Here is a 24,692-nt window from a genome sequence, read left to right on the forward strand (position 1 = left end):
ATCTTTTCATCCACACGCCGCTCTCAGGTTCTGCACCGTCATTCCTCCTGTTCATTCCCAGTTAACCCAGTTACACTGTAACAGACACTAACCAGAACCCAGCGACACCACTGCTAGTTAATGTTTCATGACTGGTAAATTAAAGTTAGACATCTTTGGGAAAAAAAAAAAAAAACGGGAGGCTCTAGACACTAAAGAAACTAAATGTAAATGTGTTTAAACTTCATATGGATCAGTTAGCTTGTATTGAAGTGTGTTTTTATTAAAAATTGCCATAACAAACAGGTGCTGATTTCTAAAAATCACAAATCAATATGCTATAGAGAGCAATGCAGCCATTTCTGATGTGAAAATTAACAAGATGATAATACTATTGATGAAAATAATCAGCTAAATACTCGTGATACTTTTTTCCAGCTAGCTGTTAAAATTGGGATTCTAAACTTATGTTGTCTTCTTTTTTGGCAGTTTTTCCTGAAAGAAATGCAGATTCACATATTTTCTATCATTATTTACAAACTGTTATTTAACAGTTAAAACATGAGTCAGCAAAATATGTACCAGGTCATCAAAATTGTATAAGTAGTTTAAAAATCGATAGTTTATCTTAAAATATAACCTCAAAGTTATGTCTTTTGCTTACTCTTAAATTTCTCTTGTGTTCCTTTTCCCATAATCCTTAAGTGTTTCTAAGTGATCATATATAAATTAACGCTACCATGAGTCGGCTAATTATTTGCTATATTTATGGTAGCAAGAAGCTAGCTGATAAACTTTCTGTCAGTTTTAGATTTTTTATTTAACAGTAAAAGGATGAGTAAGCATAATATGTGTCAAGTCATCAAAGTTGAAGTCTAATCAACCATCAGAAAATTGGCTAGCTCATTAGCTACAAGCTAGCACAGCATTTTTTATATCAAGTTCCAGAGTATGTTAGCATAGAGTAGCCTCAGAGTTCTGTCATTGGCTTACATTCATACTATTGTAATACTTCTTGCTTTGGTGTTTCTACTGAGGATGTACAACTTAAAGATGTTAGCACGAGTCAACACAATTTATCAAAAATGACTTAAGAGCTAAATTGTTGTCAAATGCTAATCTTTGGTCATATTTATGGTAGCATGAAGCTAGCAGATCATGTCTTTATCAGTTTTAGCTTCTGTTATTAAACAGTGAAAACACAAAGTAAGTATTAAGCCATTAAAGGTTGGCTGGCTTATTAGCTACAGGCTAGCACAGCATTAGCATTTTTTGACAGCAAGAAAGAGGTTCTGATAGCACTAGTGTACTTTTTAAGTTAAAACAGCTGCAAAATTATGTCATTCCCTAACTTATAAATTTACTACTGTAGTTCTGCTTCTTTTTCTTTAATGTTTATTGTTTCTTTATGATGATACAACTTTAAGATGCTAACAGTCAATAAAATGTATCAAAAATAGCTTTACAGGTGAATCACAAGTAAACTCTTTATCAGAAGTGTCGTTTATGTTAGCACAAAGCCGGCACTGTCTGCATTAGCACCTTTTTCTGTCAGATTTACCTTTAACTGATGGAAGCTTGAGTGATAAATATATGAATTAAGGGCTTTTAAATTTTCTGATTGGTCCTGCCCTCACTGTTAATGAGCGCTATTAATGTTAATATGAAGTGTAATCCACGGTCAGGACATTAGCAGCCCTTTGTATCAGATTTAGCAGCGCTTTAAGCTTCATGTGGAGCCATTTAGCACCGCAAAGCTACAAAACAATGCAGCAGGCCTCACCAGAACAAAGCTAAAGTAAGTTAGCAGGGCTAGCTCATTAGCTGCTGGCTTAGCGGGAGCTTTGTGTGGTGGAGGGAGAACATGGTGATAAACCCTGGGTTAGGTGGGAGCGGTGGCACCTCCCTGTATCAGCTTACACCTCCTCTATCTTCAACAATGCTCGACCCATTAACACCGACGACAGCACGTCAGCAGCGGACACAAAACAGGTTTTTAAGCTCCTGGTTCCAGACAGGAGTAATGGTGCTTACTTTATTTAATACAAAAAGAGTTCAGGTAAAACTTTGACTCATAGGGAGGGTAATCCTAAAGTTTATCCTAATTTAACTTAATTCAGGGAACTGTTTATAAAGCTGCAGACATTTTCCTCCCTCCTCTCTTATCCATCACCTCATTCCTCCTCTTCATCTCTCTCCTCCTCTCCCTCCATCCTCAGTTGCCTCCTAATTAGTCTTACCAACGCTCTAAGCTCTTAATCTTTCTCTCTCTCCATCCCCCTCTCCCTCTTTCCTCCTCATCCATCCATCATCCCTCCTTCATCCATCTATCCTCCTGTAAATATTTCCACAAGTTCTGCAACCTGTTGCATCCCGTCGTCAAAGCACCGTCTAACATCTCTCCCTGTTATAATTTTGTCTACTCCTCCATCCATCCCTCCATCCATCCTTCTTTCCGCTCGGTCTGGTCGGTCCAATGGTAGCAGCAGCAGCAGATTATCGTCTTTGTGCAGCACTGATGCTCAGCCCCCCCCTCGTCCCGTCTCCATCAGGAGCTCCACGCTGTGTTTAGCTCAGCTTAGCCTCTGTTTACACTGCACATCACCTTTTGTCTCTGCCTTTTTTCAGCTGTTGTTTTAACATAAAACAGCCTTTACCTTATTTATTAAAGCAACATTAACCACAAGGAGATTTTCTTTAATAACATCCAACTTTAAATGCTGGGTGTCTTGTTTCTCCTTCCTTCATAATTAGCATCAGTTAATGTTTTTAAACCAGATTTGTTATAATGCATACAGGTAGATATCCTCCTGTATTGGCTGAAAATATTAGCCTATATCTCTTGTAAAAATCTACTCTTATTGGCCAATAACAGCTCTATCCACTGTAAATATTGGCCTTTATTGGCTTTAAATTTTAGCCCTAACTGTTATAATTATCAGCCTTTATTGACTGTAAATATCAGCCTATATCTACTGTAAATATCCGCTTTTATAGCCTTTATTGGCTGTATATATCAGCCTTTAAAGGCTGTTAATATTGGCCTTTATCTGCTTTAATAATGACCTTTATTGGCTGTATATTTATCAGCATTTTAGGCTGTCAATATTGGCCTATGTCTGCTTTAATATTGGCTTATATCAGCTGTATATATCAGCCTGTATAGGCTGTAAATATTGGCCTATATCTGCTTTAATTTTGGCTTTAATTGGCTGTATATATCTGCATTTTTAGGCTGTAAATATTGGCTTATATCTGCTTTAATGTTAACCTTTATTGGCTGTATATATCAGTCTTTATAGGGTGTAAATATCGACCTTTATTAGCAAAAATCCACTACGGAGCATCACTTGTCTCAAGAAAGAAGAATTTGTATCCAAATGGGTCCAAATCCGTTTGTGTAGAAAACCCATCACTTATTTCACCTCAAACTTTTGCTATTTTACAATATCAAGAGTCAGTTATCAACTTATTATCAGAAAAAATTCAGAATATGATTTCAAGGTGTTGTGTCGATATTAACATTCTTGTTAGACCCTAATGTTCTTGGATTTACTCCTCTACAGCATTCATGAAAAAGCAGATGTTTGCTGACTGTTTATCATGCTGATCAAAACCAAAATCACCTTCATAGGCCACAGTTTTCGTTATATAGATGCCTTTACCTGTCTAGTATTTGTAATAAAGCTCTTAAAGCAGTTGATCTCCATCTCCCACTCATTTTTTTCTGGCTCTGGCCCACTTCTGGCAGATAGCAGGTATCTCTGTGCTACCCATGATGCACTGGGACACAGTGTATTGTGTTTGTGTCTTTGCACCGGTCGTTATCTTACAGTAGTGATTGTATCAACGCACACAAACACATGGAAGCACACTACAGTGACCTCTGTCCTTAGACGCAGTGATTCAGCAGTCTTGTTTTTGTATTTGGTTAAAATCTTACTGTGAGTCTGTTTGGCTGATGTGTTGCTCCCCTCTGCTTTAATTTACCCTCTGTTTATTCATTGTGTATTATCCTGTGTTTATTAATGTTGTGTTTTTCTCTGTGATAGTTGTGTTGTTTTTATTGTGAATGGCTGATGTGCTGCTTCCCTCTGCTTTAAGATGTATTCATTAATTCTGTGTGTATTAATGGTGTGTATTTCTCTGTGATAGTTGTGTGTTGTGTGTCACTGACTGTCTCTCTGTGCTCTCCTCCTGCAGTGTGAGCAGAGGTTGCAGAAACACACACACAACAAACCCCGCCCCCCTCCCGCCCCGCCCTTCGAGACACGAGTGAGCGTTGATTTACGAAAAATAAAGGACGGGTAAATATGCTCCTCCCTCCTTTCATCCATCCATTCCTTACTCCATCCATACATCCCTCCATCCTTTTTTTCTGCCGACTGTCGAACAAAACAAACGCACCTCATCAGTCTGCTGCCGTGCCACACTTTTAGTTTCTTTCTCTCTTTCTTTCTTTGTTTTACTGTTTTTATACTTTAATTGGATTTGATTTTTTCTTCATTTTCATTATTTTGCATTTTTTCCTCTTTATTCCTTTCTTTCCGTCTTTATTTTTGTTAATCTCTGTTTTTCTCTTTCTTCCCTTTTCTTTCTTTCTTTTATCCTCTTTCATTGGAATATACCTTTTCGCTAGTTTCATTATTTGTAAAAAAAAAAAAAATTCTTTATTTCCGGCCTTTTTTCTTTCTATTTATTTATTTTTTAACAATTTTTCCCTTTTTTCATTGTCATTTTCATTCCACATTTTTTTCTTTTATTTATTTTACATCTTTTCCAAATTATTTATTTTTTCCTCCCTTTCTTTGTCTCTTTTCCTCCTATTCTGTTGAATTTTCCTTTTATATTTTAGTTCTTTTCTTGCCTCTGTTTTTGTCCTTTTATATATTTGGGTTTTAATTTTTCCCTTTCTACTTCATTAAATTTTTCCTTCTTTGTTTTTCATTTCTTTATGTCCATTCTCCCCTTTTTTTCAGAGTTTCATTTTCATGTATTTTTCTCTCTGCACTCCTGTTTCCTGTATTTGTCTTTTCATATTTTGATTTTATTTCATCTTTTTTACAATTTTTTTTGTTTGTTTTTCTTTTGCTTTGTGTCTGCTTTCCAGATCTCTCTTTTTCATCTTTCCTAGATTTTTCCCCTTTTTCTCTTTCCCATCTATTTTACTTCTGCCTTCATATTTTCTCTTTCCCCTCCCTGTTTTTTGAATTTTCATTTTGATTTTTTATTATTTTCTCTATTCTTTCTTTCTTTTTTAAGGTTAAGCCATCTCCTCATATTAGTCTTTCTTTCTTTCTTTCTTGTTTTCTTTCTTTCTTTCTTTTTTTCTCTGTCTTGTTTTTGCACTTTGATGTTTTTGTTATTAATTTTACTCATTTCCTGTTTTCAGTCTTTTGACACTCGTTTATCTTCTTTATTTTATTTCTTTTATTTTTGTTTTTTTTTCTCTCTTTTATGTCCATACTTTTTCAGCCTTTATCTCCTTTTTTCTTTAATTTTCTAAATTTTCCCTATTCTTTTGGAACATTTTTCTTCTTTTTCTCTCTTTTTTCAGTTTATTACTGCTCTTTCCTCTTTTGTCATTTGCTTTTTATTGTCACTTCTAGTTTCCTTTACTTTTTGTTTTTTGTGTTATTTCCCTTTTTTCATCTTTTTCTTTCTCTTCCTTTTTTGTCTGTTCATGTTACTTTCCTTTTTTCTGTTTTTTGTCTATCTTTCTATTTTTCTGTCTTTTATTTCTTTCCTCCCTCACCTCCGTAAATTCATCCCCATTTTTCGTCCTTCTTGCCGCAGCATGGCCATCATCCCTCCATCAGCGCCCCTTTTACCCCTTTTTTCATTCTCGAGCATCATCTTCCATCCGCTTCATCAAACACACGAACATACCTGTAAACCCTGCTGCTTCTTTACTGCATCACCTGTCTGTGTCACGTGACTCACCGTGTCATCGTGATGAGCATCCTGCTTCTGCCTGTCATTCTCTAATTTTGGTCTTTTGTTGATGTGTTTATGTTTACTGCAGGTTTTATCTCTGCATGGTTCTCTGATTTTACTGTTTTATGGTTTAAATTTGAGTTTAGTTTGAATTTAATGCTGCAGGACTGAGCTGTGGTTCAGTCACATTTGTTTAATTATCTGAAAGATGTTTGAATTAGCAGATTTACCTGATTCTTAATGATAAAGTCAGTTTGTTTGGTTGAAATAGTGTCTTGATTCTTCCTTGGTTTAATACTGGCTCTGTTGTTGCTGGTTTCCACTCATTAACCATTTAAATATTAGTTCTGGTACTTATGATTTCTACTTTTTTTACACAATTTTGGATCCTGATGTCTCATGTTTGTTGTAAAGTTTGGTGAATAATCCAGTCAAAGTTGTCATGTGGGTTTGAATGAACATGAAGTAAGGAGTAAGGAGAGGTCAGCTGGGACGGTACACACTGACGGGATGAACGTGTGTGTGTTTGTTCATCTGAGGGAGACAGAGCGAGTTCAGGAATCCGCATCCTGATAGGCTGAGAGCTGGCAGACATTTTCCACAGGCAGGCTGTTCACTGGTTGGCTGAGACTCTCCCCTCCCCCCGCTGCCTCCCGGCTCTGGTATGCCGTACAGTAGAGCTGACACACCGTCGATGCTATCTCAACACTTTATCACGTCGGGTCTAAACTCCACCGCACTGCAAACACACACTCATGCGAGCACGCAGCAGCAGCAGCAGCAGCAGTCAATCTGTAACCAAGCTGCAGGGTGGAAAACTCTCTCTGTTACACACTCAGGAGAGTGAGGGAAGCCTGAAAGACAAGATGATGCAAGAGAGGGGGAGGAGAGAGGATGAGCTACACTTTCTCTTCTTACAGCAAAGTTTTGGGTTATTTCATCCAAAAAGTGACAATCATTGTAGTTGGAGATGAAATGCACAACTAAACGTTCATGCAAATATTTGTCCACTTGTTAAAAGTTGCAATCTGAAAGTTTTCCAGGTATAAGCAACCTCCTGCAGTTACTGCCTTTCACCTCAAGAGCACCAAACAGACAGTTTTAAGATTGTTACTTTTTGATTGCTTTTAATGGGAGCTACTCACAAGCAATTATGTAAAGAAAATTTAGATTCCTTGCAGATCAATCAGGATGAATATTAGCTTGTTGCTTATTTATAAAGGGAGTTGCCTTAACAGGCAAATCAATTTAGCATGCATCTGTAGTTTTAACCTTCATAATGATCTGTTTTTCTTGACGCTTAGTAAAAGAGGTTAAATCATGGGTAACTTAAACAGGAAATAAACCCCAGAGTTTCAGCAAAGTAGCTTGAGGGAGCGAGTGTCACACATGCCCACTCCCTCCTTCCTACTGTCCCTAATCAGCTACAACATCATCCAGTTCATGCTGCTTTTTAGAGTTGATTATTAGCCATAATGTCAGAACCATTCAAGGTAGACTTACTTCAAGTGTGAAACTATGATATATGCTCACGTAGAAGATGGTATTCTGTATATTAGCCTCTTCGTTTTAGGAAAAACATGGTTTGTTTACAATCAAGGGCAACAGCACTCCATTATCCACACCCTACAGAGTCACAGCAGCCTCTCTGATTGGCTGATCCTACCTTTATCTGCGAAAACGTCTTCATTCTGATTGGTTCTGCTGGTACTAGGGGATTTAACAGTATTTTTTCATCAAAATACTGTTTACAAGTATGGATGCATGATTTTATCTGCGCGATATTGGTATCGGCAGATAATAGCTTCAAAAGGGAACATCATATCAGCAGCTATGAAAATGTCTGCCAATATGTACAACTGATATTTTGGCTATATAAGTCTGCCTGTTTCAGCCGTACAAACAAATAGGTTTGTTGCGTTTTAAGCTGGTTAAACAGACCTTCTTAAGTCTGTTTTGAGGACTGAAATGTGTTGATTTGTTCATCCGAAAATTTTAAATTGTGTTTTATGGGGACTGTGTTTTAGTTCTGAACTACATTTGAATATCCATATCAATATCGGCCCAAATTATTTTATGATATATTGGATAGTGGTAAAAATCCAATATGCATACCAATTTTTTAGGTGTATGACCAGGTAAAACAGGGATTCTCAACCAGTCAAGCATTAGGACCCAACACCTCCTTAATGAGAAACTACAGCCTAAGTCTTAAAAAATTACAGAAAGTGGTACCAGCTGTTTTCATGGTGACTTGAGGTGCTGTCTGACAATTAACAACAGGGGAAATGCCTTACAGTTGAGGATTCTGCTTATGTCTCTGCTCTCACTGTGGGGGCAACTGCTGTAGCCTCTGTAATCTGGTGGTAATATCACATGAAAAGCAAAAGCCTGTAAAATGGGAAAATTAAGTGTAGATTGATTTAAGTGACCAAAGCTAATGACTGAATACCCAGAAAGTATTGCAAATCCCCTGTGCAAATATACAACACTGCTTTACCTTAGAAAGTGAGCACTGAGTTTGCAGAATTTCAGATAGAACCATGTCTATATCTCATCGGTTTTGGCAAAAATGAGTTTGTAAGTATTTGCATGGCAGATATCAGCAAAAGTCCAACATTGCACATCCCCTGAACCATCCAGCTGCAGCTACGCTGCGGTGGCTTAACTACAGTGTGCCTACAGGGAAAATTATTATTATTTATTATTTATTATTATGCAAATAACTTAGAAGAAAAATAAGTTTCAATTCAGTTTCAACCTGACAAATCTCCCCACCCCTGCACAAATCCTGCAAATAAACACATTATTTTCCCAGTTTGATGTGGAAGAAGCACAGCATCATCAGTATAAATGCTCTCTAACTGAATGGGAGGTGTCCAAAGCTTTTGTCCTTGTAGTGTCTGTGTAGCTTTGGTATATTCTGCGTTTGGCTTCATGACTGTGTGTCAACAAGTACGGGCAAAGTACTGCAGCGAGGAGAGGAGGAAGGAGGGACGTTGGGAGTGGTGGAGGATGGGTAATGGCAGCTGAGTGTTAGCTGGTGGAGTGTGTGGGGGGGGGGTCACTGAGAAAGAGAGAGAGAGAGAGAGAATGCCCATCAATCTCACTCGCCCTGAACACACTCACACATGGGGAAGCAGCGAAGCACTCTCTTGTGACTCCCGTGAGTGTGAGCTTCCTGTTGTGGTCAAGTCAGAAACAGAAAGAGATAAAGAGAGAGAGAGAGATTGTTTCACTTTCTTCAGCCTCTCAGAAAGTTTTGGGAGTTGTTTTATCATCCTGCAGCATCAGCATCAGCATGGTTCTACACAAATACCAGCAAAGTGTTACTCACAGAGACAAATTCCTTTACATTTGGACATTTTAGCCTGTACTAGACATGCTGAACCCAAGAAAAGGACTCACTTTGTGGCTGTTTTCATCAAACTTTATAGTTATTCCCCTACGTTTGCACTCTGTCTTAAAATTGCTGCACAGTCCCTGAATTCGTAGCTGCAGCTAAAGGAAAGAAAAGTAATTGGATGTAGGTGCCACAGCTGAAAAGTTGATCCGGCTGACTTAAGCCAATTAGCTTCAGCTTCCAGCATCAGTTCAGCAAAGATAGCTCATCTTTTCAATCAGTCCTGCATCCTCCCACTTTATATTTCTTTATTTGTATACAGATCGCAGACCTTGGAAAATTGACTGTATATTAAAGTGACCCAGTTAGGAATGTAATGATACCTGGAGGTGTTGTAGCTGTTATTTTATGACATAACACAATTCAACTACTCATAAATATAGGAATGGCTGTTTTATATTGTTTTAGGACTATTTGCAGCGTATGTGGCCTAAAAGCTTTACCACTTTGAAACACCTATCTCCCTCTGTATTTGATATTCATCCATATAACAGCAGATTTGATTTACTGTTTAATATGTATTCATTTGGGATGCACTCTATTATATCTAGACCTCAGTAGACCTTAGTAATTTTGACTGTGCTAATGCCAACATGATACATTTTGGATGATATTTTTTTTAATTCTAATATCAGAACCTGTAACAGGTCAGTAATAGGCTCTGTAGACTTAATGCATCTGTTCAGACTGTTGGTGACCAAAAATGTCCCATTAAAACCCATTAAAAACACAATTGATCCTCCAGCCATCACAGTAAAAAACATGCATTTAATAATATTAGGCTTTCATTCTGGAGTCATTACTTAAGATTTGCAGTTTTTTCAGTTCATCATCAAATGTCAGGTTTTTCCTTTTTTTGTGTTTTGACGTTGTAGAATTTTCTTTTTTTTTTGCATGAACTGGCATTTAAAGGGTTAAATTCATAAAATTAATCACTATTTTTTACCTATGAACAGGTATTATCCTTATTTAAAAAATAATGCAAAAATGTGGGTTTTTTATGTGCAGTAGTTTATTGCTATTGTATGGTGTGACGATTTAGTTTTTTGAACATAAACTAGCATTGAAACTGTTAAATTCCTGAAAAAATATCAATAGTTTGTAATTAGGATCAGGTCTTAAAAAATAATGCAAAAAAATTGGAATTCTTTTTTATACTATTTTTAGTGCTGTTTATGTGCACTTTACACTGGCATTGAAAGGGTTGAATTCCAACAAATAAATGTTTTCTATTTATGATCAGATCGAATCTTTATTTATAAAATAAACTCAAAATATTTAAGTATATTATTTTAATTTTTACTTATGTATGTTGCCCTTTTTGCCTTCTTACACCCTGAGTTAAACAATTTCTTTGACAGTATCTGAGAGATAAAGACACTCTTGCTGCTCTCCTCTGCTGATTGCCGTTCGGACATTGAAAGTGGAGGGTTGAGTGGTTTGGTGAAAATGAAAGCTCATTTTTTTTAAAGCTGAAGAAATTGCCAGCTAAAAACGGTAAATTTTAAAGGCACTAAAATTCAAGGCTGTAAATGACAAAAATTTATTCTCTGAGTAATCACTTATTTTCACTTCACACAAATTTTCACCACTGATTTCAAATCACATGCATTTATATTTTTTCAGTATTTATCATTCCTTTTTGATTCAATCACCCTTGAAACCCTTTTTCAATGAATAATAAATACAAATGTTTGAGATGTTAATGGTAACCATTGTTTTTGCTGTTTTCACCAGATTGTGGCTGTTTTCATCAAATCAATCTTAAATTAATCAAATCAAATCATAATTTACCACTCTGTTTTTAAATTCAAATGCACTTTTATGGCCTTTTTAATTGATTTGAGCTTTTATTCACCTCTTTTATCATTACATTTTTTTTACTCTCATCCCTAGTAGAGTTGTCATCTGCCAATTAAAGGGAGAAAGCTTGGCACCTTACTAGCCTTGATGCTAACAGTATTAAATCATTGTATTAGCTCAAGCAATAACAGACTCAGTTTTACCTCTACAGTAGTGGTTTGTCTTAGTGCAGCTTATACTCAATAAAGGATGCTGCAGGTAAAACATGCCTTTAAAACTGTTCCTTATGTGACACTGTAGTTTATATTTAAGCAAAAAATAAAAACACCGTCATTGCTGTCCAAACATGGTCTAACAAAGCTGACATGTATGTTTAGAGAAATGTGGACTGGAATCTGGTTTTCCCTGTGTGTCTTAGGGGCGTTGTTCTGTATGTATGCCTCTCTGTGAAGTTGCTTTAAATGAGATGAAAAGGAAGATAGATGTAGAGATGAAGATTCAGCGACAGTTAGGAGGAGGTAATAAATAGCCAACATATGGTCACTGAATCCCTTCCTCCCCCACTCTTATATCTATCTCCCCCATACATCCCTCCATCTCTCACCCTACGTCTCTACAGCTAAACTCAGACTGTTAGCCGACACCGCCGAGGGCACGCATGCAAATATCTCACCTCACAAAAAAAGAGAGATATAAATATAAATCAAGAAGGGTAGAAAAAGAGGAAGAGTTAAGGCAGAAAGAGGAGGCAGAGTTAAGGATGAGTCCTGTGGGGCTGTTTGCTTTCTAAAGCAGGTGTCAGTTTTGTCAGTTTGCCTCTGGCTCTCTGCCTACTGGGCTGTAAAAGATGCTAGCAGGCTATCAGTGAGATTATTACATCGTCCATAGGCTTATCTAGGTAGCATGGTTAAGCTAACAGAAGAGAGCTGAGTCACTGCCAAAGAAGTCATCAAAATTTTACAGAGATTTATGTACATCATTTTCTGTATGTAGACATTATAAAGAAAGAAATGCTATGATTTAAGGGCACTTGTTTAATTAGTAAATGGGGGGGGTTTGAATCCACAACTGCATTTTTACCAAAGCGCTAGTTTGAATAGCATGATTAAGCTAATAGTAAAGACTACATTTCCCACAATCCATTGCATCAATAAAAGTGTTGTCAGATATTGTAGTTTGTGTAAATGTAGTGTTTTATAGTTCAGAGGCATAAAACAATCAACAACCAGCAGCCAGTGTTTGTGTAAACATGGCTCCACCGATCAGAGACGTTGCTGTGAAACTCTAGAATTATGGGTAGTGTGGTTTTTTTCCCTGAGCTCTTGGATAAACCATGTTTTTTGTAAAACAAAGCTGTTGGCATACAAAATTGTGGCTTCTACAGGACCATATACTGTTGTTTCACACTCAGATAGTTTATGTTAAGTCTCAATTGGATGATTATGAAAGTATGGATAGTAAACAAATATATACTGAATAAACATCAGTTGAAGCATTAACTAATGTTTTTCGTAGTATCCGCCATATTAACTGTTCAGCAATGAAATACAACAACGGTTATGTAGCTATGATTCTGATGGTGATGCTAATAGAGTTTTTACTCCCAGTTCAGTGACCTAATCTTAAAGTGCTGCCCCGCTGTGACATTGCAGTCCACATTTTATGTCCCAGCTGTCACGTCAGATGAAGGGAGGCAGGGACAACGAGGATTTATGAGGCTCAGGTGACGGGAAACTTTTGGACTCACTGCTCTATCCCACACATCCTTCTCTTCATCCATCCATCCCCCGCCATCCCTCCTCCTCCTTGTCCTCGTCTGCAATGTCTGTCAGCGGGTTACATCTTCACACAGGTGCCGCTCTCAGCAGGAGGTCGGTGTTGTTAAGTCGCTGACCTTAGTGCGACTTTAAGCAAAACATGACTATGGAAACTTCTGTGGCCAGCTTTATTTATCTAATATAAAAACCAATCTCTGATAACAGTCTAACTTTTCTGTAAAATCACAAACCAGTGACAGAGTTAACAGCTTTTCTTTTTCTCACTTCCATGGAAAATGGCATAAAATCAATTTTTTTATAAGTTTAGATTTAAAGAAATATATTTTTCCTAGTTTTTAGTAACTTTGTTAAGAAACTTGCCATTTTAATACAGGCTACAATTTTTCTTAACTATATTTGAAATTTAAAATCAGACCAAAACCCAACAATATTTTATTTAATATCAAAGAAAAGTTAGAAAACAAGACAAAAACCTATTTAAAACATATTTAAATCTGGATGTAGATTTTTCTGATTAATCTTTGCCTAAATTTGACAAAACAGTAAAATTCAATAAAATGTAGTCAGATCGAAGTAATCAGTCAGCTAATAATCATAATTCCTGTCAGTGGTAATCCACCCTGGTTGTCATGATGGACTAAATACATCTCCAGTAAAACTAGCACTACAAACAGCATCCAACTGCACGTTACCGTGGTAACAGTACTTCCTGCTACATGCAACTAAGCAACCTTAACTGACTTTAAACTCACTTCTGAGAGACTAGATTTCAGAGTAAACCCAGCTTCTGTTTTCTGCTTTTGGTAAGTGGTCACACTTTGAAAGATTTTATGTGAAACTGAGCTTTTTCGTGTCAAAATGGTGCATAGTAACGCTTTAGGGACTTTAATGTGACTTTTGTGCTAAGAAAAATGGATCAGTGGTTGTTTTAACGAAGGGTTGATGGTGTAAGGGTTTGAAAACTTTTATCAGAAGTAATATTACATGTTTTTAAGTCATGTTTTAAGGTACCATATGTAGAGTGTTCAACTGAAATTTTTGAATTGATTAACAAAACAGTTCTCCTTTGTTAGGTTATATATACTTTAAGGTAAGCCCTCACATTTCCTCAAATATTTTCAACTGTTTTTAAAAACCAGAAAAGCTTAACGCTTTTTATAATTGGAATAGTGACGTCTTGGTGGGCAGAGCTGAGCAGTGTTTCTCTACTTGTCATGTTTGGTTATTATTTTGATTGAGAGCCCCCTGCTGGCCAACTTTATTTTCTGTGATTGTATTAACTTGAGAGGCCTCCATGTTTGTAGAGTTCATGAACTAAGTTTTTTTTTTCCTGTTTTTGTTTGATATTTTTGGTGTTAAATAGGTTCCTTTTTATTGCCACATTTTTACACGCTGTCTAGGTTTTTGTAAAGACAGGTGATTGTTAAGAAGTGGTTTTATTGTGTTCTTCTGCTGCGAAGAGTTAAATGTCCTGTTCTAGGTTTCTTTATTCTCCTTTCATCCATGCAAAGCTCTGCAGCAGCCATGTTGCCAGGTCTTTTTCTAAAATAGGGTCTCCACATGTGTTTAGGAAGTTAAATGAAGCAGAGAGGAGGAGGGCGAGTGATGAAGTTAGGAGGCAGAGAGGGATAAACGGAGCAGCCCTCTTTGTTTGCAGCTCTTTGGCAGAGAGAGACAACTTTTCCATCACACAGATAGACCGTTTACTCCCACATGGTGACCTTTTTTCTGCTTTTGCATGGATGTGCAAGAATGTCAGGATGTCAGCGCTCTGCCTGTGTGTGTTTCTGTGTTTCTGTGTGTGTTTGTGTGTGTGTGGGTGTGTGTCAGAGCTGGTGTGAGAATGATGGCTGGGAGCAGATGCAGTAACATCAGCTATCACACACATGGTCAGTGTGTTCATCCACCGACTTATGTTTAACTACGTTGGACCAGAGGTGTCATGATACTTCCATGTGATAGTAGTAACAATCTAATGATGTAATACCTGTTTGGGTACCATGGAAACACAAACAGAAGTTGTAGGCAGCCATTGTCTGGAACTTTATTGTTGTAAGCTTTTAAAAATTGCATTAAACTAGATTTGCTGCAGATACAGATAATGTATGAGTGAGATTAGTGGATACAGTTGGATTAATGTTTTCATGTAGTGGTTGGTTATTTTATTTAGCTTTGTAGTGTGCTGTGATCTCCTACAGGGGGCAATGTAACCTGATAAAAAGAGCACAAAGGTCATCCTGATTCAGTTAACAGCTTGCTTTTACTTCCTTTATTTAACAGAGCAGAACGAAAACCTCCCAAGAAGCAACCAAGCTAAATGTGATCATTCAATCATTCAAACCTTTACTGAAAGTTTTATTTTCATCAGTCATTCTTCACCCCTCCTCTGTATCAGCGGTTCCCAGCATTGGGGTTGGTATCCCTTTGGGGGTAAATAGATTTACAGTGATTTTCAACTATAGAATTTATCCATGTTTATGAAAATATATGCATGAAATAGTTGAATGTAAAATAAAAACATGGTCATTTGGTGAGATTTTTGCTGAAATCCAAATAATGTTTAAAAAAATCCTTTAAAAGTTAGACTGAATACAGGCCTGCCTACAGATTCGGCTGGGCCCCTGACAGCCCTGTAGATTGGCCCACTCCAGTTGTGATTTATTGATAGTATCAGTGTGTTTGAACAGTAGCATTGGTGCAGGCATCCTGAGTTACAGTTCACTCATTTCAGAACTGAAAAGTGTGTCAAAATATTGATAGGTTATTATTATTATTATTAGGTTATTAAAAGTATTTATTTGTGACACCTTTTAACAAGTTTTCCCGACCAATTTTACCATTTATATTTACTACTTCTAATCAATTTTGCGCAATTTGTGCCAATTTTGCCACTTTACAACAATCTGGCCACATTTTAACCTGTTTTCATCACACCTTCCCACCAAATTTTGCCACTTAAAACCATTTTCTGCCACATTTAAAATCCCATTTCAGCACCTTTTCTGCCCAGTTCTTCAAATCATAAGCCATTTTTGTACTTATAAACCCTGTCCACCACTTTTTCTGCCTGTTTTTGCTACTTCTAAACCAACTATTGCCACTTTCTGCCTATTGCAGCCTCTGTTGACCCTTTTCACCATTTTTTTACATATTTTTTTGCTCATTTTATCCACATTTCCCTCTTTGTTTTTTTTTTTTTGTTTGTTTTGTTTTTTTAGATTTATTTTTGGCCTTTTTGCAGTAGGACAGTGGATAGAGTCGGAAAGAACAGGTAGAGACATGCAGGAAATAGTGCCACGGGCCCGATTCGAACCCAGATCGCCTGCATACATAGCGTGCACCTTAACCACTCGACTACCGGCGCCATTTCCCTCTCTGTTTTGCCAATTTTTGCCAGTTTAATCAATTTACCCACTTTTTATCCCATTTCACCACCTTTAAAGCCAATATTGCCACCGTTAACTCCTTTTACTAGCTTGTATGCCCATTTTTGCCACTTTTATCTAATTTTTGCCAAGTATAACCCATTCCTGCTACTTTTAGAATCCTATTTCATCACCCTTTCTCTGCAGTCTTTTAACATTTTTAACTCTTTTTAATTCTGTCTAGAGGAAAAGGGATTTATATTTTTAAGGAGGCTATATACTACAGCACAAATCAATAAAAAAATATAATTCTTGATCCAATAAGACTGGCTATTATTCAGGAAAAAGAAAATATGGTTATCAGGGATCATGATTTTGGTGACACCATGGACCCCCAGTTTAGCTGGGCCCTAGAAAGATCTCCCCTTTATCCCCCTTGTCTGCACGTGACTATTCCTGAAAATGCATAGCTGTATTCAACCACCTTCAGGTACAGTGGGGGACAAATAATTTGGCTTTGCAAAGTTCTACTTTTTTGATGATATGGCCAATGTCCCATCTGTCCCCATGAAGGAGTTAGTGCTCTGAACATCTGATTTCTGATACCAGCTATTTATTTTCCTTCTCATTTTTGTGTTTCTTTCTTTCACCCATGCTTTTTGTTTCTTTCCTCTGCCCCTTCCCCTTTTCCTCCCGTCCTCCATCCTTTTTGTCAAAACTAATCCTCCTCTTCCTCTCCTCCATACCCCCTACCCTCCTCCTCTTCTTGCAGCCGTCTGTTGCGTTTCGTTTCAACAGGCTGCAAAAAGTGCTGCAGGAGCACTTCATCAGCCAATCACAGCCCTCCTGTGTGTGTGACGGATGATGCTAATGTAAAAAACAATCCCAGCTAAGCTTCAGATCCCTGAGAGTGAGAGAGAGAGAGTGGCTGCACCTGCTACGGCCATGTTACAGTTTGTCATGTAAGAGCAGTGATACAAGGAGAGGTCACTGGAACCAACACTCAGAGCGCCAGTTGTCACCAGTCACTCGCAGAGCTGCACTCATCCTCTCCTCATCCCTTCTTTCTCCTCCTCCATCTTGATTTCTGAAAGTGCAGAGACAGTTTCAGTTGCAGATTTTCAATAAACCTGCATTTATGTTTGATTTTCAGAATCATAACAGAAGGCACAGCTTGACTCTTAGAAATAAATCAGCTAGAGCAGGGGTGTCATAGTCAGTCACGGCAGGGGCCAGATTCTGAATTTAAGTCCAACCTGAGAGTCTAAGAGGGTCAACATTTAACCAGGAGCTGTCAACCTCATTTTCACCAGTGATAAAATATAGGGGAAAAACTTAGCACTGATGTTAATGATTCTGGGATTTAAAAAGGTCTACAGGCTCAAATCTGAGGTAAAGGTCAAATTTATTAGTTCAAAAGGTCAAAACATGAAATTAAAATCAAAATACATTTTTAAAGGTCGAAAAATGTGAGATATAAAGTCAAAATCACAGGTTTAAAAGTTCAAAATATGAGATAAAATTCAAAATCAAGAGTTTATAAGGTCAAGATATGACATATAATTCAAAATCAAGAGTTTATAAGGTCAAAATATGACATATAATTCAAAATCAAGAGTTTAAAAGGTCAAAATATGAGATAAAATTGAAACTGATTAGTTTATAAGGTCAAAGTATGAGATAAAACTCAAAATTTTGAGTTTAAAAGGTCAAAATTTGAGATAAGATTAAAAAAATCATGACTTATAAAAGTCAACATATGAGCTAAAAGTTAAAAACATGAGTTTAAGAGGTCAAAATATGAGATAAAATCACATATTTAGGAGTTTAAAAGGTCCAAATATGAGATAAAATCCCAAATTAGGAGTTTTAAAGGTCAAAATATGAGATAAAAGTCAAATTCATGAGTTTAAACGGTCAAAACATCCACTGAATATTAAAAAACATGAGTGTAAAAAGGTCAAAATACGAGATAAAAGTCAAAATCATGAGTTTTAAAGGTCAAATCAGAGATAAAATTCTAATGAGTTTTAAAGGTCAAAATATGAATTCTGGAAGCATGAGAATTTGCAGGGATTCCTCCAATCAAAGACACTTGTGCACGACCCACTTCCAGGTCTGGACCAGTCCGGTCCTAACTGGATGCACTGTGACCAGTGGTAGTCTCCTCTGACCTCAGATGTACGGATAATCACAGCTCCGAGTCAATCAGCTCCCTCATAACACTCCTCTGCCCAGTCACAATCATGTGAGGCTAACCATGAGAGCTCCCTTAATAATATTACGGATATTATGTAATTCATAGAATGAATGAACAGTGTGCCCCTCCTTCCTGGGCCGACCCAGCCCAAAGAGAGGGAGCAGCCCTGACGGTGACACAGAAACAAAACAGCACTGACTTCAGCGTTCTGCACAGACTAGGAGGGAGAGACCAGAACAGGTTTATCTTCTGTTGAAAGTATCTGAGTCTACCAGAGGAGAGTATAAACAAGAATGCATGCTTCCTTTTTTATAAAGCACATCATTTCTTCAGAAAATCTCATCACTCCTGATGTGATTAGTCAGTATTTAACTCTACATTATCAGTGATTCTGTGCCATTTATTTGCATCGCCCCTGGTGCAGACTTCAAGGCCTTCAGAGCCTCTCTCTCTCTCTCTCTCTCTCTCTCTCTCTCTCTTTCCTGATGTGATTTCTGCTTCTCTCTTCTTCTCTTTTTCCTTTGAAAGTGGAATGTCAAACACACTCTCCCACCCTCAAACACTCAGACACACACATAAGGCTTCTGTCAGAGCTGGCGGAGGAAGTGGCAAGCTCTGGAGTACTTCTTCCTGTGGGGGCTGCTGAACAGGAAGCAGTAATTAGCTCTCATCTTCTTCTTCTTCTTCTTCTTCTTCTTCTCTCTCTTCCCTGAGTCAAAAAAATCTTCTTTTCTCATTTTTCTGCATCATCCTTCCAGTTTTCCCTCCATTCTTTCTAGATCTTATGAATCTTAACTTTCAGTCCTCTGCCATCTCAAACTCTCATCTTTGTGCCATCAGAATGAATCAGAAACTACAATAGAGGTCAGGATGATGTTGTGAATGAGTTAAACTGCATAATAAACCTTGGAATGTGTGGAGTTAGCTATGTGTGGAGTTTTTCTGTCCTTCTTTGTCTAACTTGAGTTTTAAACCTCTATTTCCTCACCTGAGTCGTCCCAAAACCTTCATATACAGACTTTATGAGCTCATAAGAGCTCTTCTGTTGCATAAAAAGGTGTTTAAAAATCCTCAGTGAAACCAGAGAGCATTGTGGAATATTAACATGAGCCATCATGCAGAGATCCTGATCTATTCTGAGTTGGCCTTCACCTTTCACACACCAGACTCCAGAGGACAATCGTCCTGGTGAACGCGCCCTCATCTGACCTCAGCAGCACCGAGTAGAGGATGATTTTAGGACTTTTAAAGATTTACCAGAAGCAGGAAGAATATTTATGCAAGTGACTGTACATTTCAGGGTTTGAATAATGTAATCCATTCTTAATACAAGACGATGCTGTCTAATGTGAAAACAGCCTAGGGTTCAAGGGCGTTACTATCTGGATATGCTGGCTACTGATTTACACCCTGTATTGAAAGTATGGATAATAGACGTGATTGATTATCAGAGAAAGTAACCAACCATGTTTTCTTCTGTTTGTTTGTATTTCAGCAGTCATGGAAAACTCCAGTGAGGAGCAGCGGGCGGAGATAAACGAGGAAGAGGCGGAGCTAACGGAGGAGAAGACGCACAGTAACCTCAAAGGTAAATGGGTCATTGACATGATGGACATATTTTTCTGAATCTACAAACCCCTCTTTTTTTAAAATACATTTTCGCTGTATTTAAATGATGTAGTTAATTTCATATTTTGGCATCTCAAATTCTTAAAACATCAGGTGGTGAATCATCCAAGTAAATGAAAATATTACAGACTCTTTTAAAAATGACATTTTAAGGGTGCAGACGGCGGTTAGGTCATGCCCCATGTGCACAGGCGGCCCGGGTTCAAGTCTGGCCTGTGGCTCCTTCCCTGCATGTCTCTCCCTCACTCTCTTGTGCCTGTTTCTGCCTATACAGTGTCCTCCTATCTAGAAAAAAAGAATTAAAAGCCCCAAAAATGTTTTAAAAGAAAAGGCAATACACACATTTTATTGAAATTTGGTTATTTTATTGGTTGTAAGATCATCCTAAAACTTTTATCCTAGAATTGGCAAGTTTTAACATGTCAGGGTGGAGCAACCGTAATCATGGGACTTTTATTTTGAAATTAAGTAATGGGAACAGATTGTAGCATGTATGGAAGCCAACAAGGCCATACACTACATCCATTTTTTAAGGTTTTCCTAAAGAGTAAATTGATGTCTTTTCCTTAAGGTTTCAACGTTTCAACAAACAAAGCTGGCTCTTCCAAGATAATAAGGGAAATCTTTGAGAAATTACCAAGTTTTAATGCTGTCACTCTGTAATGATGTGCTTTTAGGGTGCATTCACAGCAGAGCTGTCTGGTCCACTTAAAAAAAAAAAAATGTATATATATATATATATATATATATATATATATATAAAGAAAACACGGCTAATGAATAAACTTTGATGATACAGCAATGAATGGTGTGACGGAGGATGCTGGGAGTGGAGGAGAGAAGCTCCAGAATGGAGATCGAGGAGGAGGAGGAATCATGGGAGCTGAAGGAGGAGGAGACCTGTCCTCCATCAACGCCATGATGACAGCAGTGATGTCAGTAGCAGGGACCATCAACGGAGGAGGAGACGGAGAAGGAGGGAGTGGAGTTACGTCTGCGAACTCCTCCGCCGGGCCCTCACCGAGGTGAATACAGAGGATTTAAAGGAGCATACATTTATCACTTTGATTTACTGCCTTCTCTCCTTGTCATGCTGTTGTTTTGACTTTAGAGGCCTTTAAGGTCCACAAATCAGCACAAACAGAAATAAAATCAGGATTTACAGAGTGAAAATAAAGTAGTTAGGTCCTAATGAGTGACTGTTATCTGTGGGTTTTTAATTATACAAAACAATCGTAAAATGTTTTTTATTTGAATTTATTATGTACTATATTCTCATGACAACACTTCCTGTTTCTCTGTTTTAAGCCCCTCCCCCAGCAAGTCGCTCACAGCTGCCATGAGAGCCCCGCCCAGCCGCAACGCACGACGTACCCAGGTACATAAACGCGTGAACATGCACTTTATTGATCCTAGAATTTGTAAGAAGTCTGTGTCCTTTACTTGTTTTCTTTTTTCCTTTCCTCATGTCTGTCCTACATTCCCTTTTGCTCCTTTTCATACATCCTTTCCTTTGGTCTCTTCTCCCTTCTTCTCTTCGTTTCATCCTTTCTTCTCGTCTTTTATGCTCTCCTTGTTTCTTTGGTTCTTCTCCTCGTGTCTCTCTAACCCTCCTTTTCCTTCCTTTGTTTATCTCCTGTCCTCTCCTTTTTTCTTTCCTTATCTCTTTTTCTTTCCTTTCCTTATCTCATTATACTTTCCTTGTTTCCTTTTCCTTATTTCTCTCTTTCGTTTCCTTTCCTTATCTCCCTTTCCTTATTTGTTTTCCTTATCTCCTTTTCCTTTCCTTATCTCCTTTTCCTTTCCTTTGCTCATCTCCTTTCCTTATTCCCCTTTCCAAATTTCCTTCCCTTAACTCCTTCTCTTTTGATTATTTCATTTCCTTTCCTTTCCTTCCTTTCCTTTCCCTCCATCTTCTTTGTCTTTTCCTACATTCCTCTCCTTTCCTCCTCTCCTTCCATTGGCCTTGCTGTATTTCTCTCCTTATTTGCTCCATATCCCACCCTTTCTCCTTTTTTTCCTCTCCTTATTTCATCACCTTTTCTTACTTTTCTTCATTCCTGTCTCCTTTTGGTCTTCATATCTCCTTCACTCCACCTTACTCCTCACTGTTTACACTATTTCCCTGCCCTTTTATATCCTTTTCCCCAAGTTTTCCTCTCCGTCTTTCCCTTCTTTTCTCCTCCATTATCCTCTCCGTATTTACCCTCTATCCTTTCTGCCATGGCCTTATCCCAAATCACCTCCTTTTTCTTACTCTCTTTGTATCCTTTCCTTTCCTCCTTTCCTCCTTTCCTCTTTCCTTTTTCCTCCCCTTTTCTATCCTCTTATCTCCTACTCTCATCTCCTACTCTCATCTCCTCATTTCCTCTCTTTATTTCTGCCTCATCGTGGTACTTTTCTCCTCTCTCTCCCTCCTCCCATCATGCACTGCTGCATTCCACGTGGCGTCATCACTTCCTGTAGCTGAAACAGGAAAAGAGGAAGTTCTGCTTCCCTGCTGAATGTGTGTTCATCTACAGAGATTGTTTGAGCAGATTTACCTCACATAACGACCGCCGCAGAACAACCTGTTGTTTGCTTCTAAGTGTTAATAAACAGGATTATCTGCTGTGATTGGTCAACTGAAACCAGATCAAAATGAAGCTGTTAGTGTAACTTTAAACAGTGAAGCTTTAAAGGAAAAGTTCACTGTTTTCAGTTATTATTTATGAATTTAAAGTTTCAAATACATAAAGGGAAGCAGTGTATTTGACCGGGACTATTTTCTGCAGTGGATGAATCTGAATTTAGTCTCTAGTAAGTGTTTAAGGCTGCAGGATGATGTGTATTCATGGTGACAAAGGAACTACAGTGTGTCTCATTTATGTGAGTTTAATAATTTTGTACAACAGTGGATCTCTGTGGCAAAAACTAAGAAGATCTGTGTTGTTTGAAAGTCTTCATAAAAAACAGTACTTTTATTAATGTGCTTGCATTTTCTCTCTTTTTTTAATTCCAGGACACCAAAGACGACTCAGCTTTTATTTGTCCCCTGTGTGATAAGAACTGTCAGACACAACATCAACTCACGATGCACATCAGACAGGTAAACTATGACTTTACTACTGCTGTCAGGGTTAACAATACCTCCATGCTTTTTGATGCTAGACCATTTAAACTTGGTTTTAAATGATCATTTTGTCAACGGAGCCCGCCTTCTCTAAAGAGGGTGATGCAAAATCTTTTCCCCGTCATAAAGGGAATAGTCCACTATCACGGCTTCTGTCTGTAGTCAAAGTATTAGGGAGTACTTCTTCTACGGTGGCTGTAAAGTGATGGTCATACCTTCCTCCCTGCAGCACAACGCAGACACCGGAGCGACGGATCACTCCTGCAGCATCTGTGGGAAATGTCTGAGCTCGGCCTCGTCGTTGGACCGACACATGCTGGTCCACAGCGGGGAGAGACCGTACAAGTGTAACATCTGTGGCCAGACCTTCACCACCAACGGCAACATGCACAGGTACAAAGGCACTGATATTCAGAGCCGCTTTCTTCTCAGCTGAGGTCTTTAGGATGGATTTTATTGTTTATTTTTTTATTTGGATCCTTGTCAGCCTTTGCACATGGCTGTAGCTCCTCACTTGACCAAATAAGGTCACCCCCGGCTTAAAAAAGTGACTTATCAAAGTGGATATTTACAATAATTAAACAAGCCAGACAGAGATATTCCCACACTGCCCATTAACCTAAAACGTTAGCAAACCAGAACAAATAAAAACAAACACATTCTATAACACAAATTCTGTCTGCACACAAGTGTGTAACAATCACAAAGTCTAACCTCGGGCAAAGGAAGTTGGCGTTTAACCCGGTCCCCAGTCAACCATGATGGGAGCACAGACTGGTCCTGACTCTGAGTGTGTGTGTTGGTGGGGCTGCACAGGAAATGGGAAGACGACTTGAAACTATCCATCACACACCCACAGAAACACACACTAACACAGAACAACGCCCCGTCATCTATTATCAGCCTTGTACAGCCTCCTCCATCAGGCTCAACCGTCTCCACTCGCCTGTCTGTGCTGTGAAACTATATCTTGATTCACATCTGACCTACATTAACCTCTGCTAATAGCCCTACAGACAAAATCTGACCAATCAGAGGAGATTTTGTTGTAAACAAACTGATTAAAAAAGCAAAAAGTTGCTGAAGTTTTTCCACATTTGTTGTCTTGAAAACATCAGCATGGTTAGTTTAATGATTTCATGGCAGGAATAGTTTGAAATATGCTGCATTTTAATGTTTGTTGGGGACAAAAAGATGAATGTTTTGTGCTCTCTCTCTTGTCTTGGATGGTATGTGGAGCTGTGGGCTGGCTGGAATGACTGTAGGCTGAGACAGACAGACAGAAATCTGTGAGATGTCACAGCAATTTTCTCCATAACTTTGTCTTTGTGCTCTGCTCCTCTTCTCTGTCGAGTTACATCAGTATGTCTGTGTGTGGCTGCAAATAAAGAAAATTAACTCTCTTTATCCATCTAATACTGGGCTTTTAAAATGTACGTAAACATTTTAGTCTGGCTGAAATAGTACTAAGTAGAATTTCTTAAAG

The 24,692-nt window shown here is 38.0% G+C and overlaps 1 protein-coding gene across 4 annotated transcripts in view; it reads left to right on the forward strand.

Annotated features, from left to right (window-relative positions):
- The window catches only part of rreb1a (ras responsive element binding protein 1a), a 93,718-nt gene that overhangs the window by 40,049 nt on the left and 28,977 nt on the right, over positions 1–24,692 (forward strand). The window contains exons 2-7 of one of the 4 annotated variants that reach the window (XM_041814462.1): positions 4,183–4,286; positions 19,961–20,053; positions 20,894–21,119; positions 21,403–21,472; positions 23,096–23,182; positions 23,436–23,599. In XM_041814462.1, coding sequence (XP_041670396.1) covers positions 19,966–20,053; positions 20,894–21,119; positions 21,403–21,472; positions 23,096–23,182; positions 23,436–23,599 — 635 coding nt within the window. In that variant the 5' untranslated portion in view covers positions 4,183–4,286; positions 19,961–19,965. The remainder of the gene's footprint in view (positions 1–4,182; positions 4,287–19,960; positions 20,054–20,893; positions 21,120–21,402; positions 21,473–23,095; positions 23,183–23,435; positions 23,600–24,692) is intronic. The other 3 variants (XM_041814463.1, XM_041814461.1, XM_041814460.1) reach the window with 3 other exon arrangements.

The sequence above is a fragment of the Cheilinus undulatus genome, linkage group 19 (assembly GCF_018320785.1).
Source record: "Cheilinus undulatus linkage group 19, ASM1832078v1, whole genome shotgun sequence".
NCBI classification, from domain to species: Eukaryota; Metazoa; Chordata; class Actinopteri; order Labriformes; family Labridae; genus Cheilinus; species Cheilinus undulatus.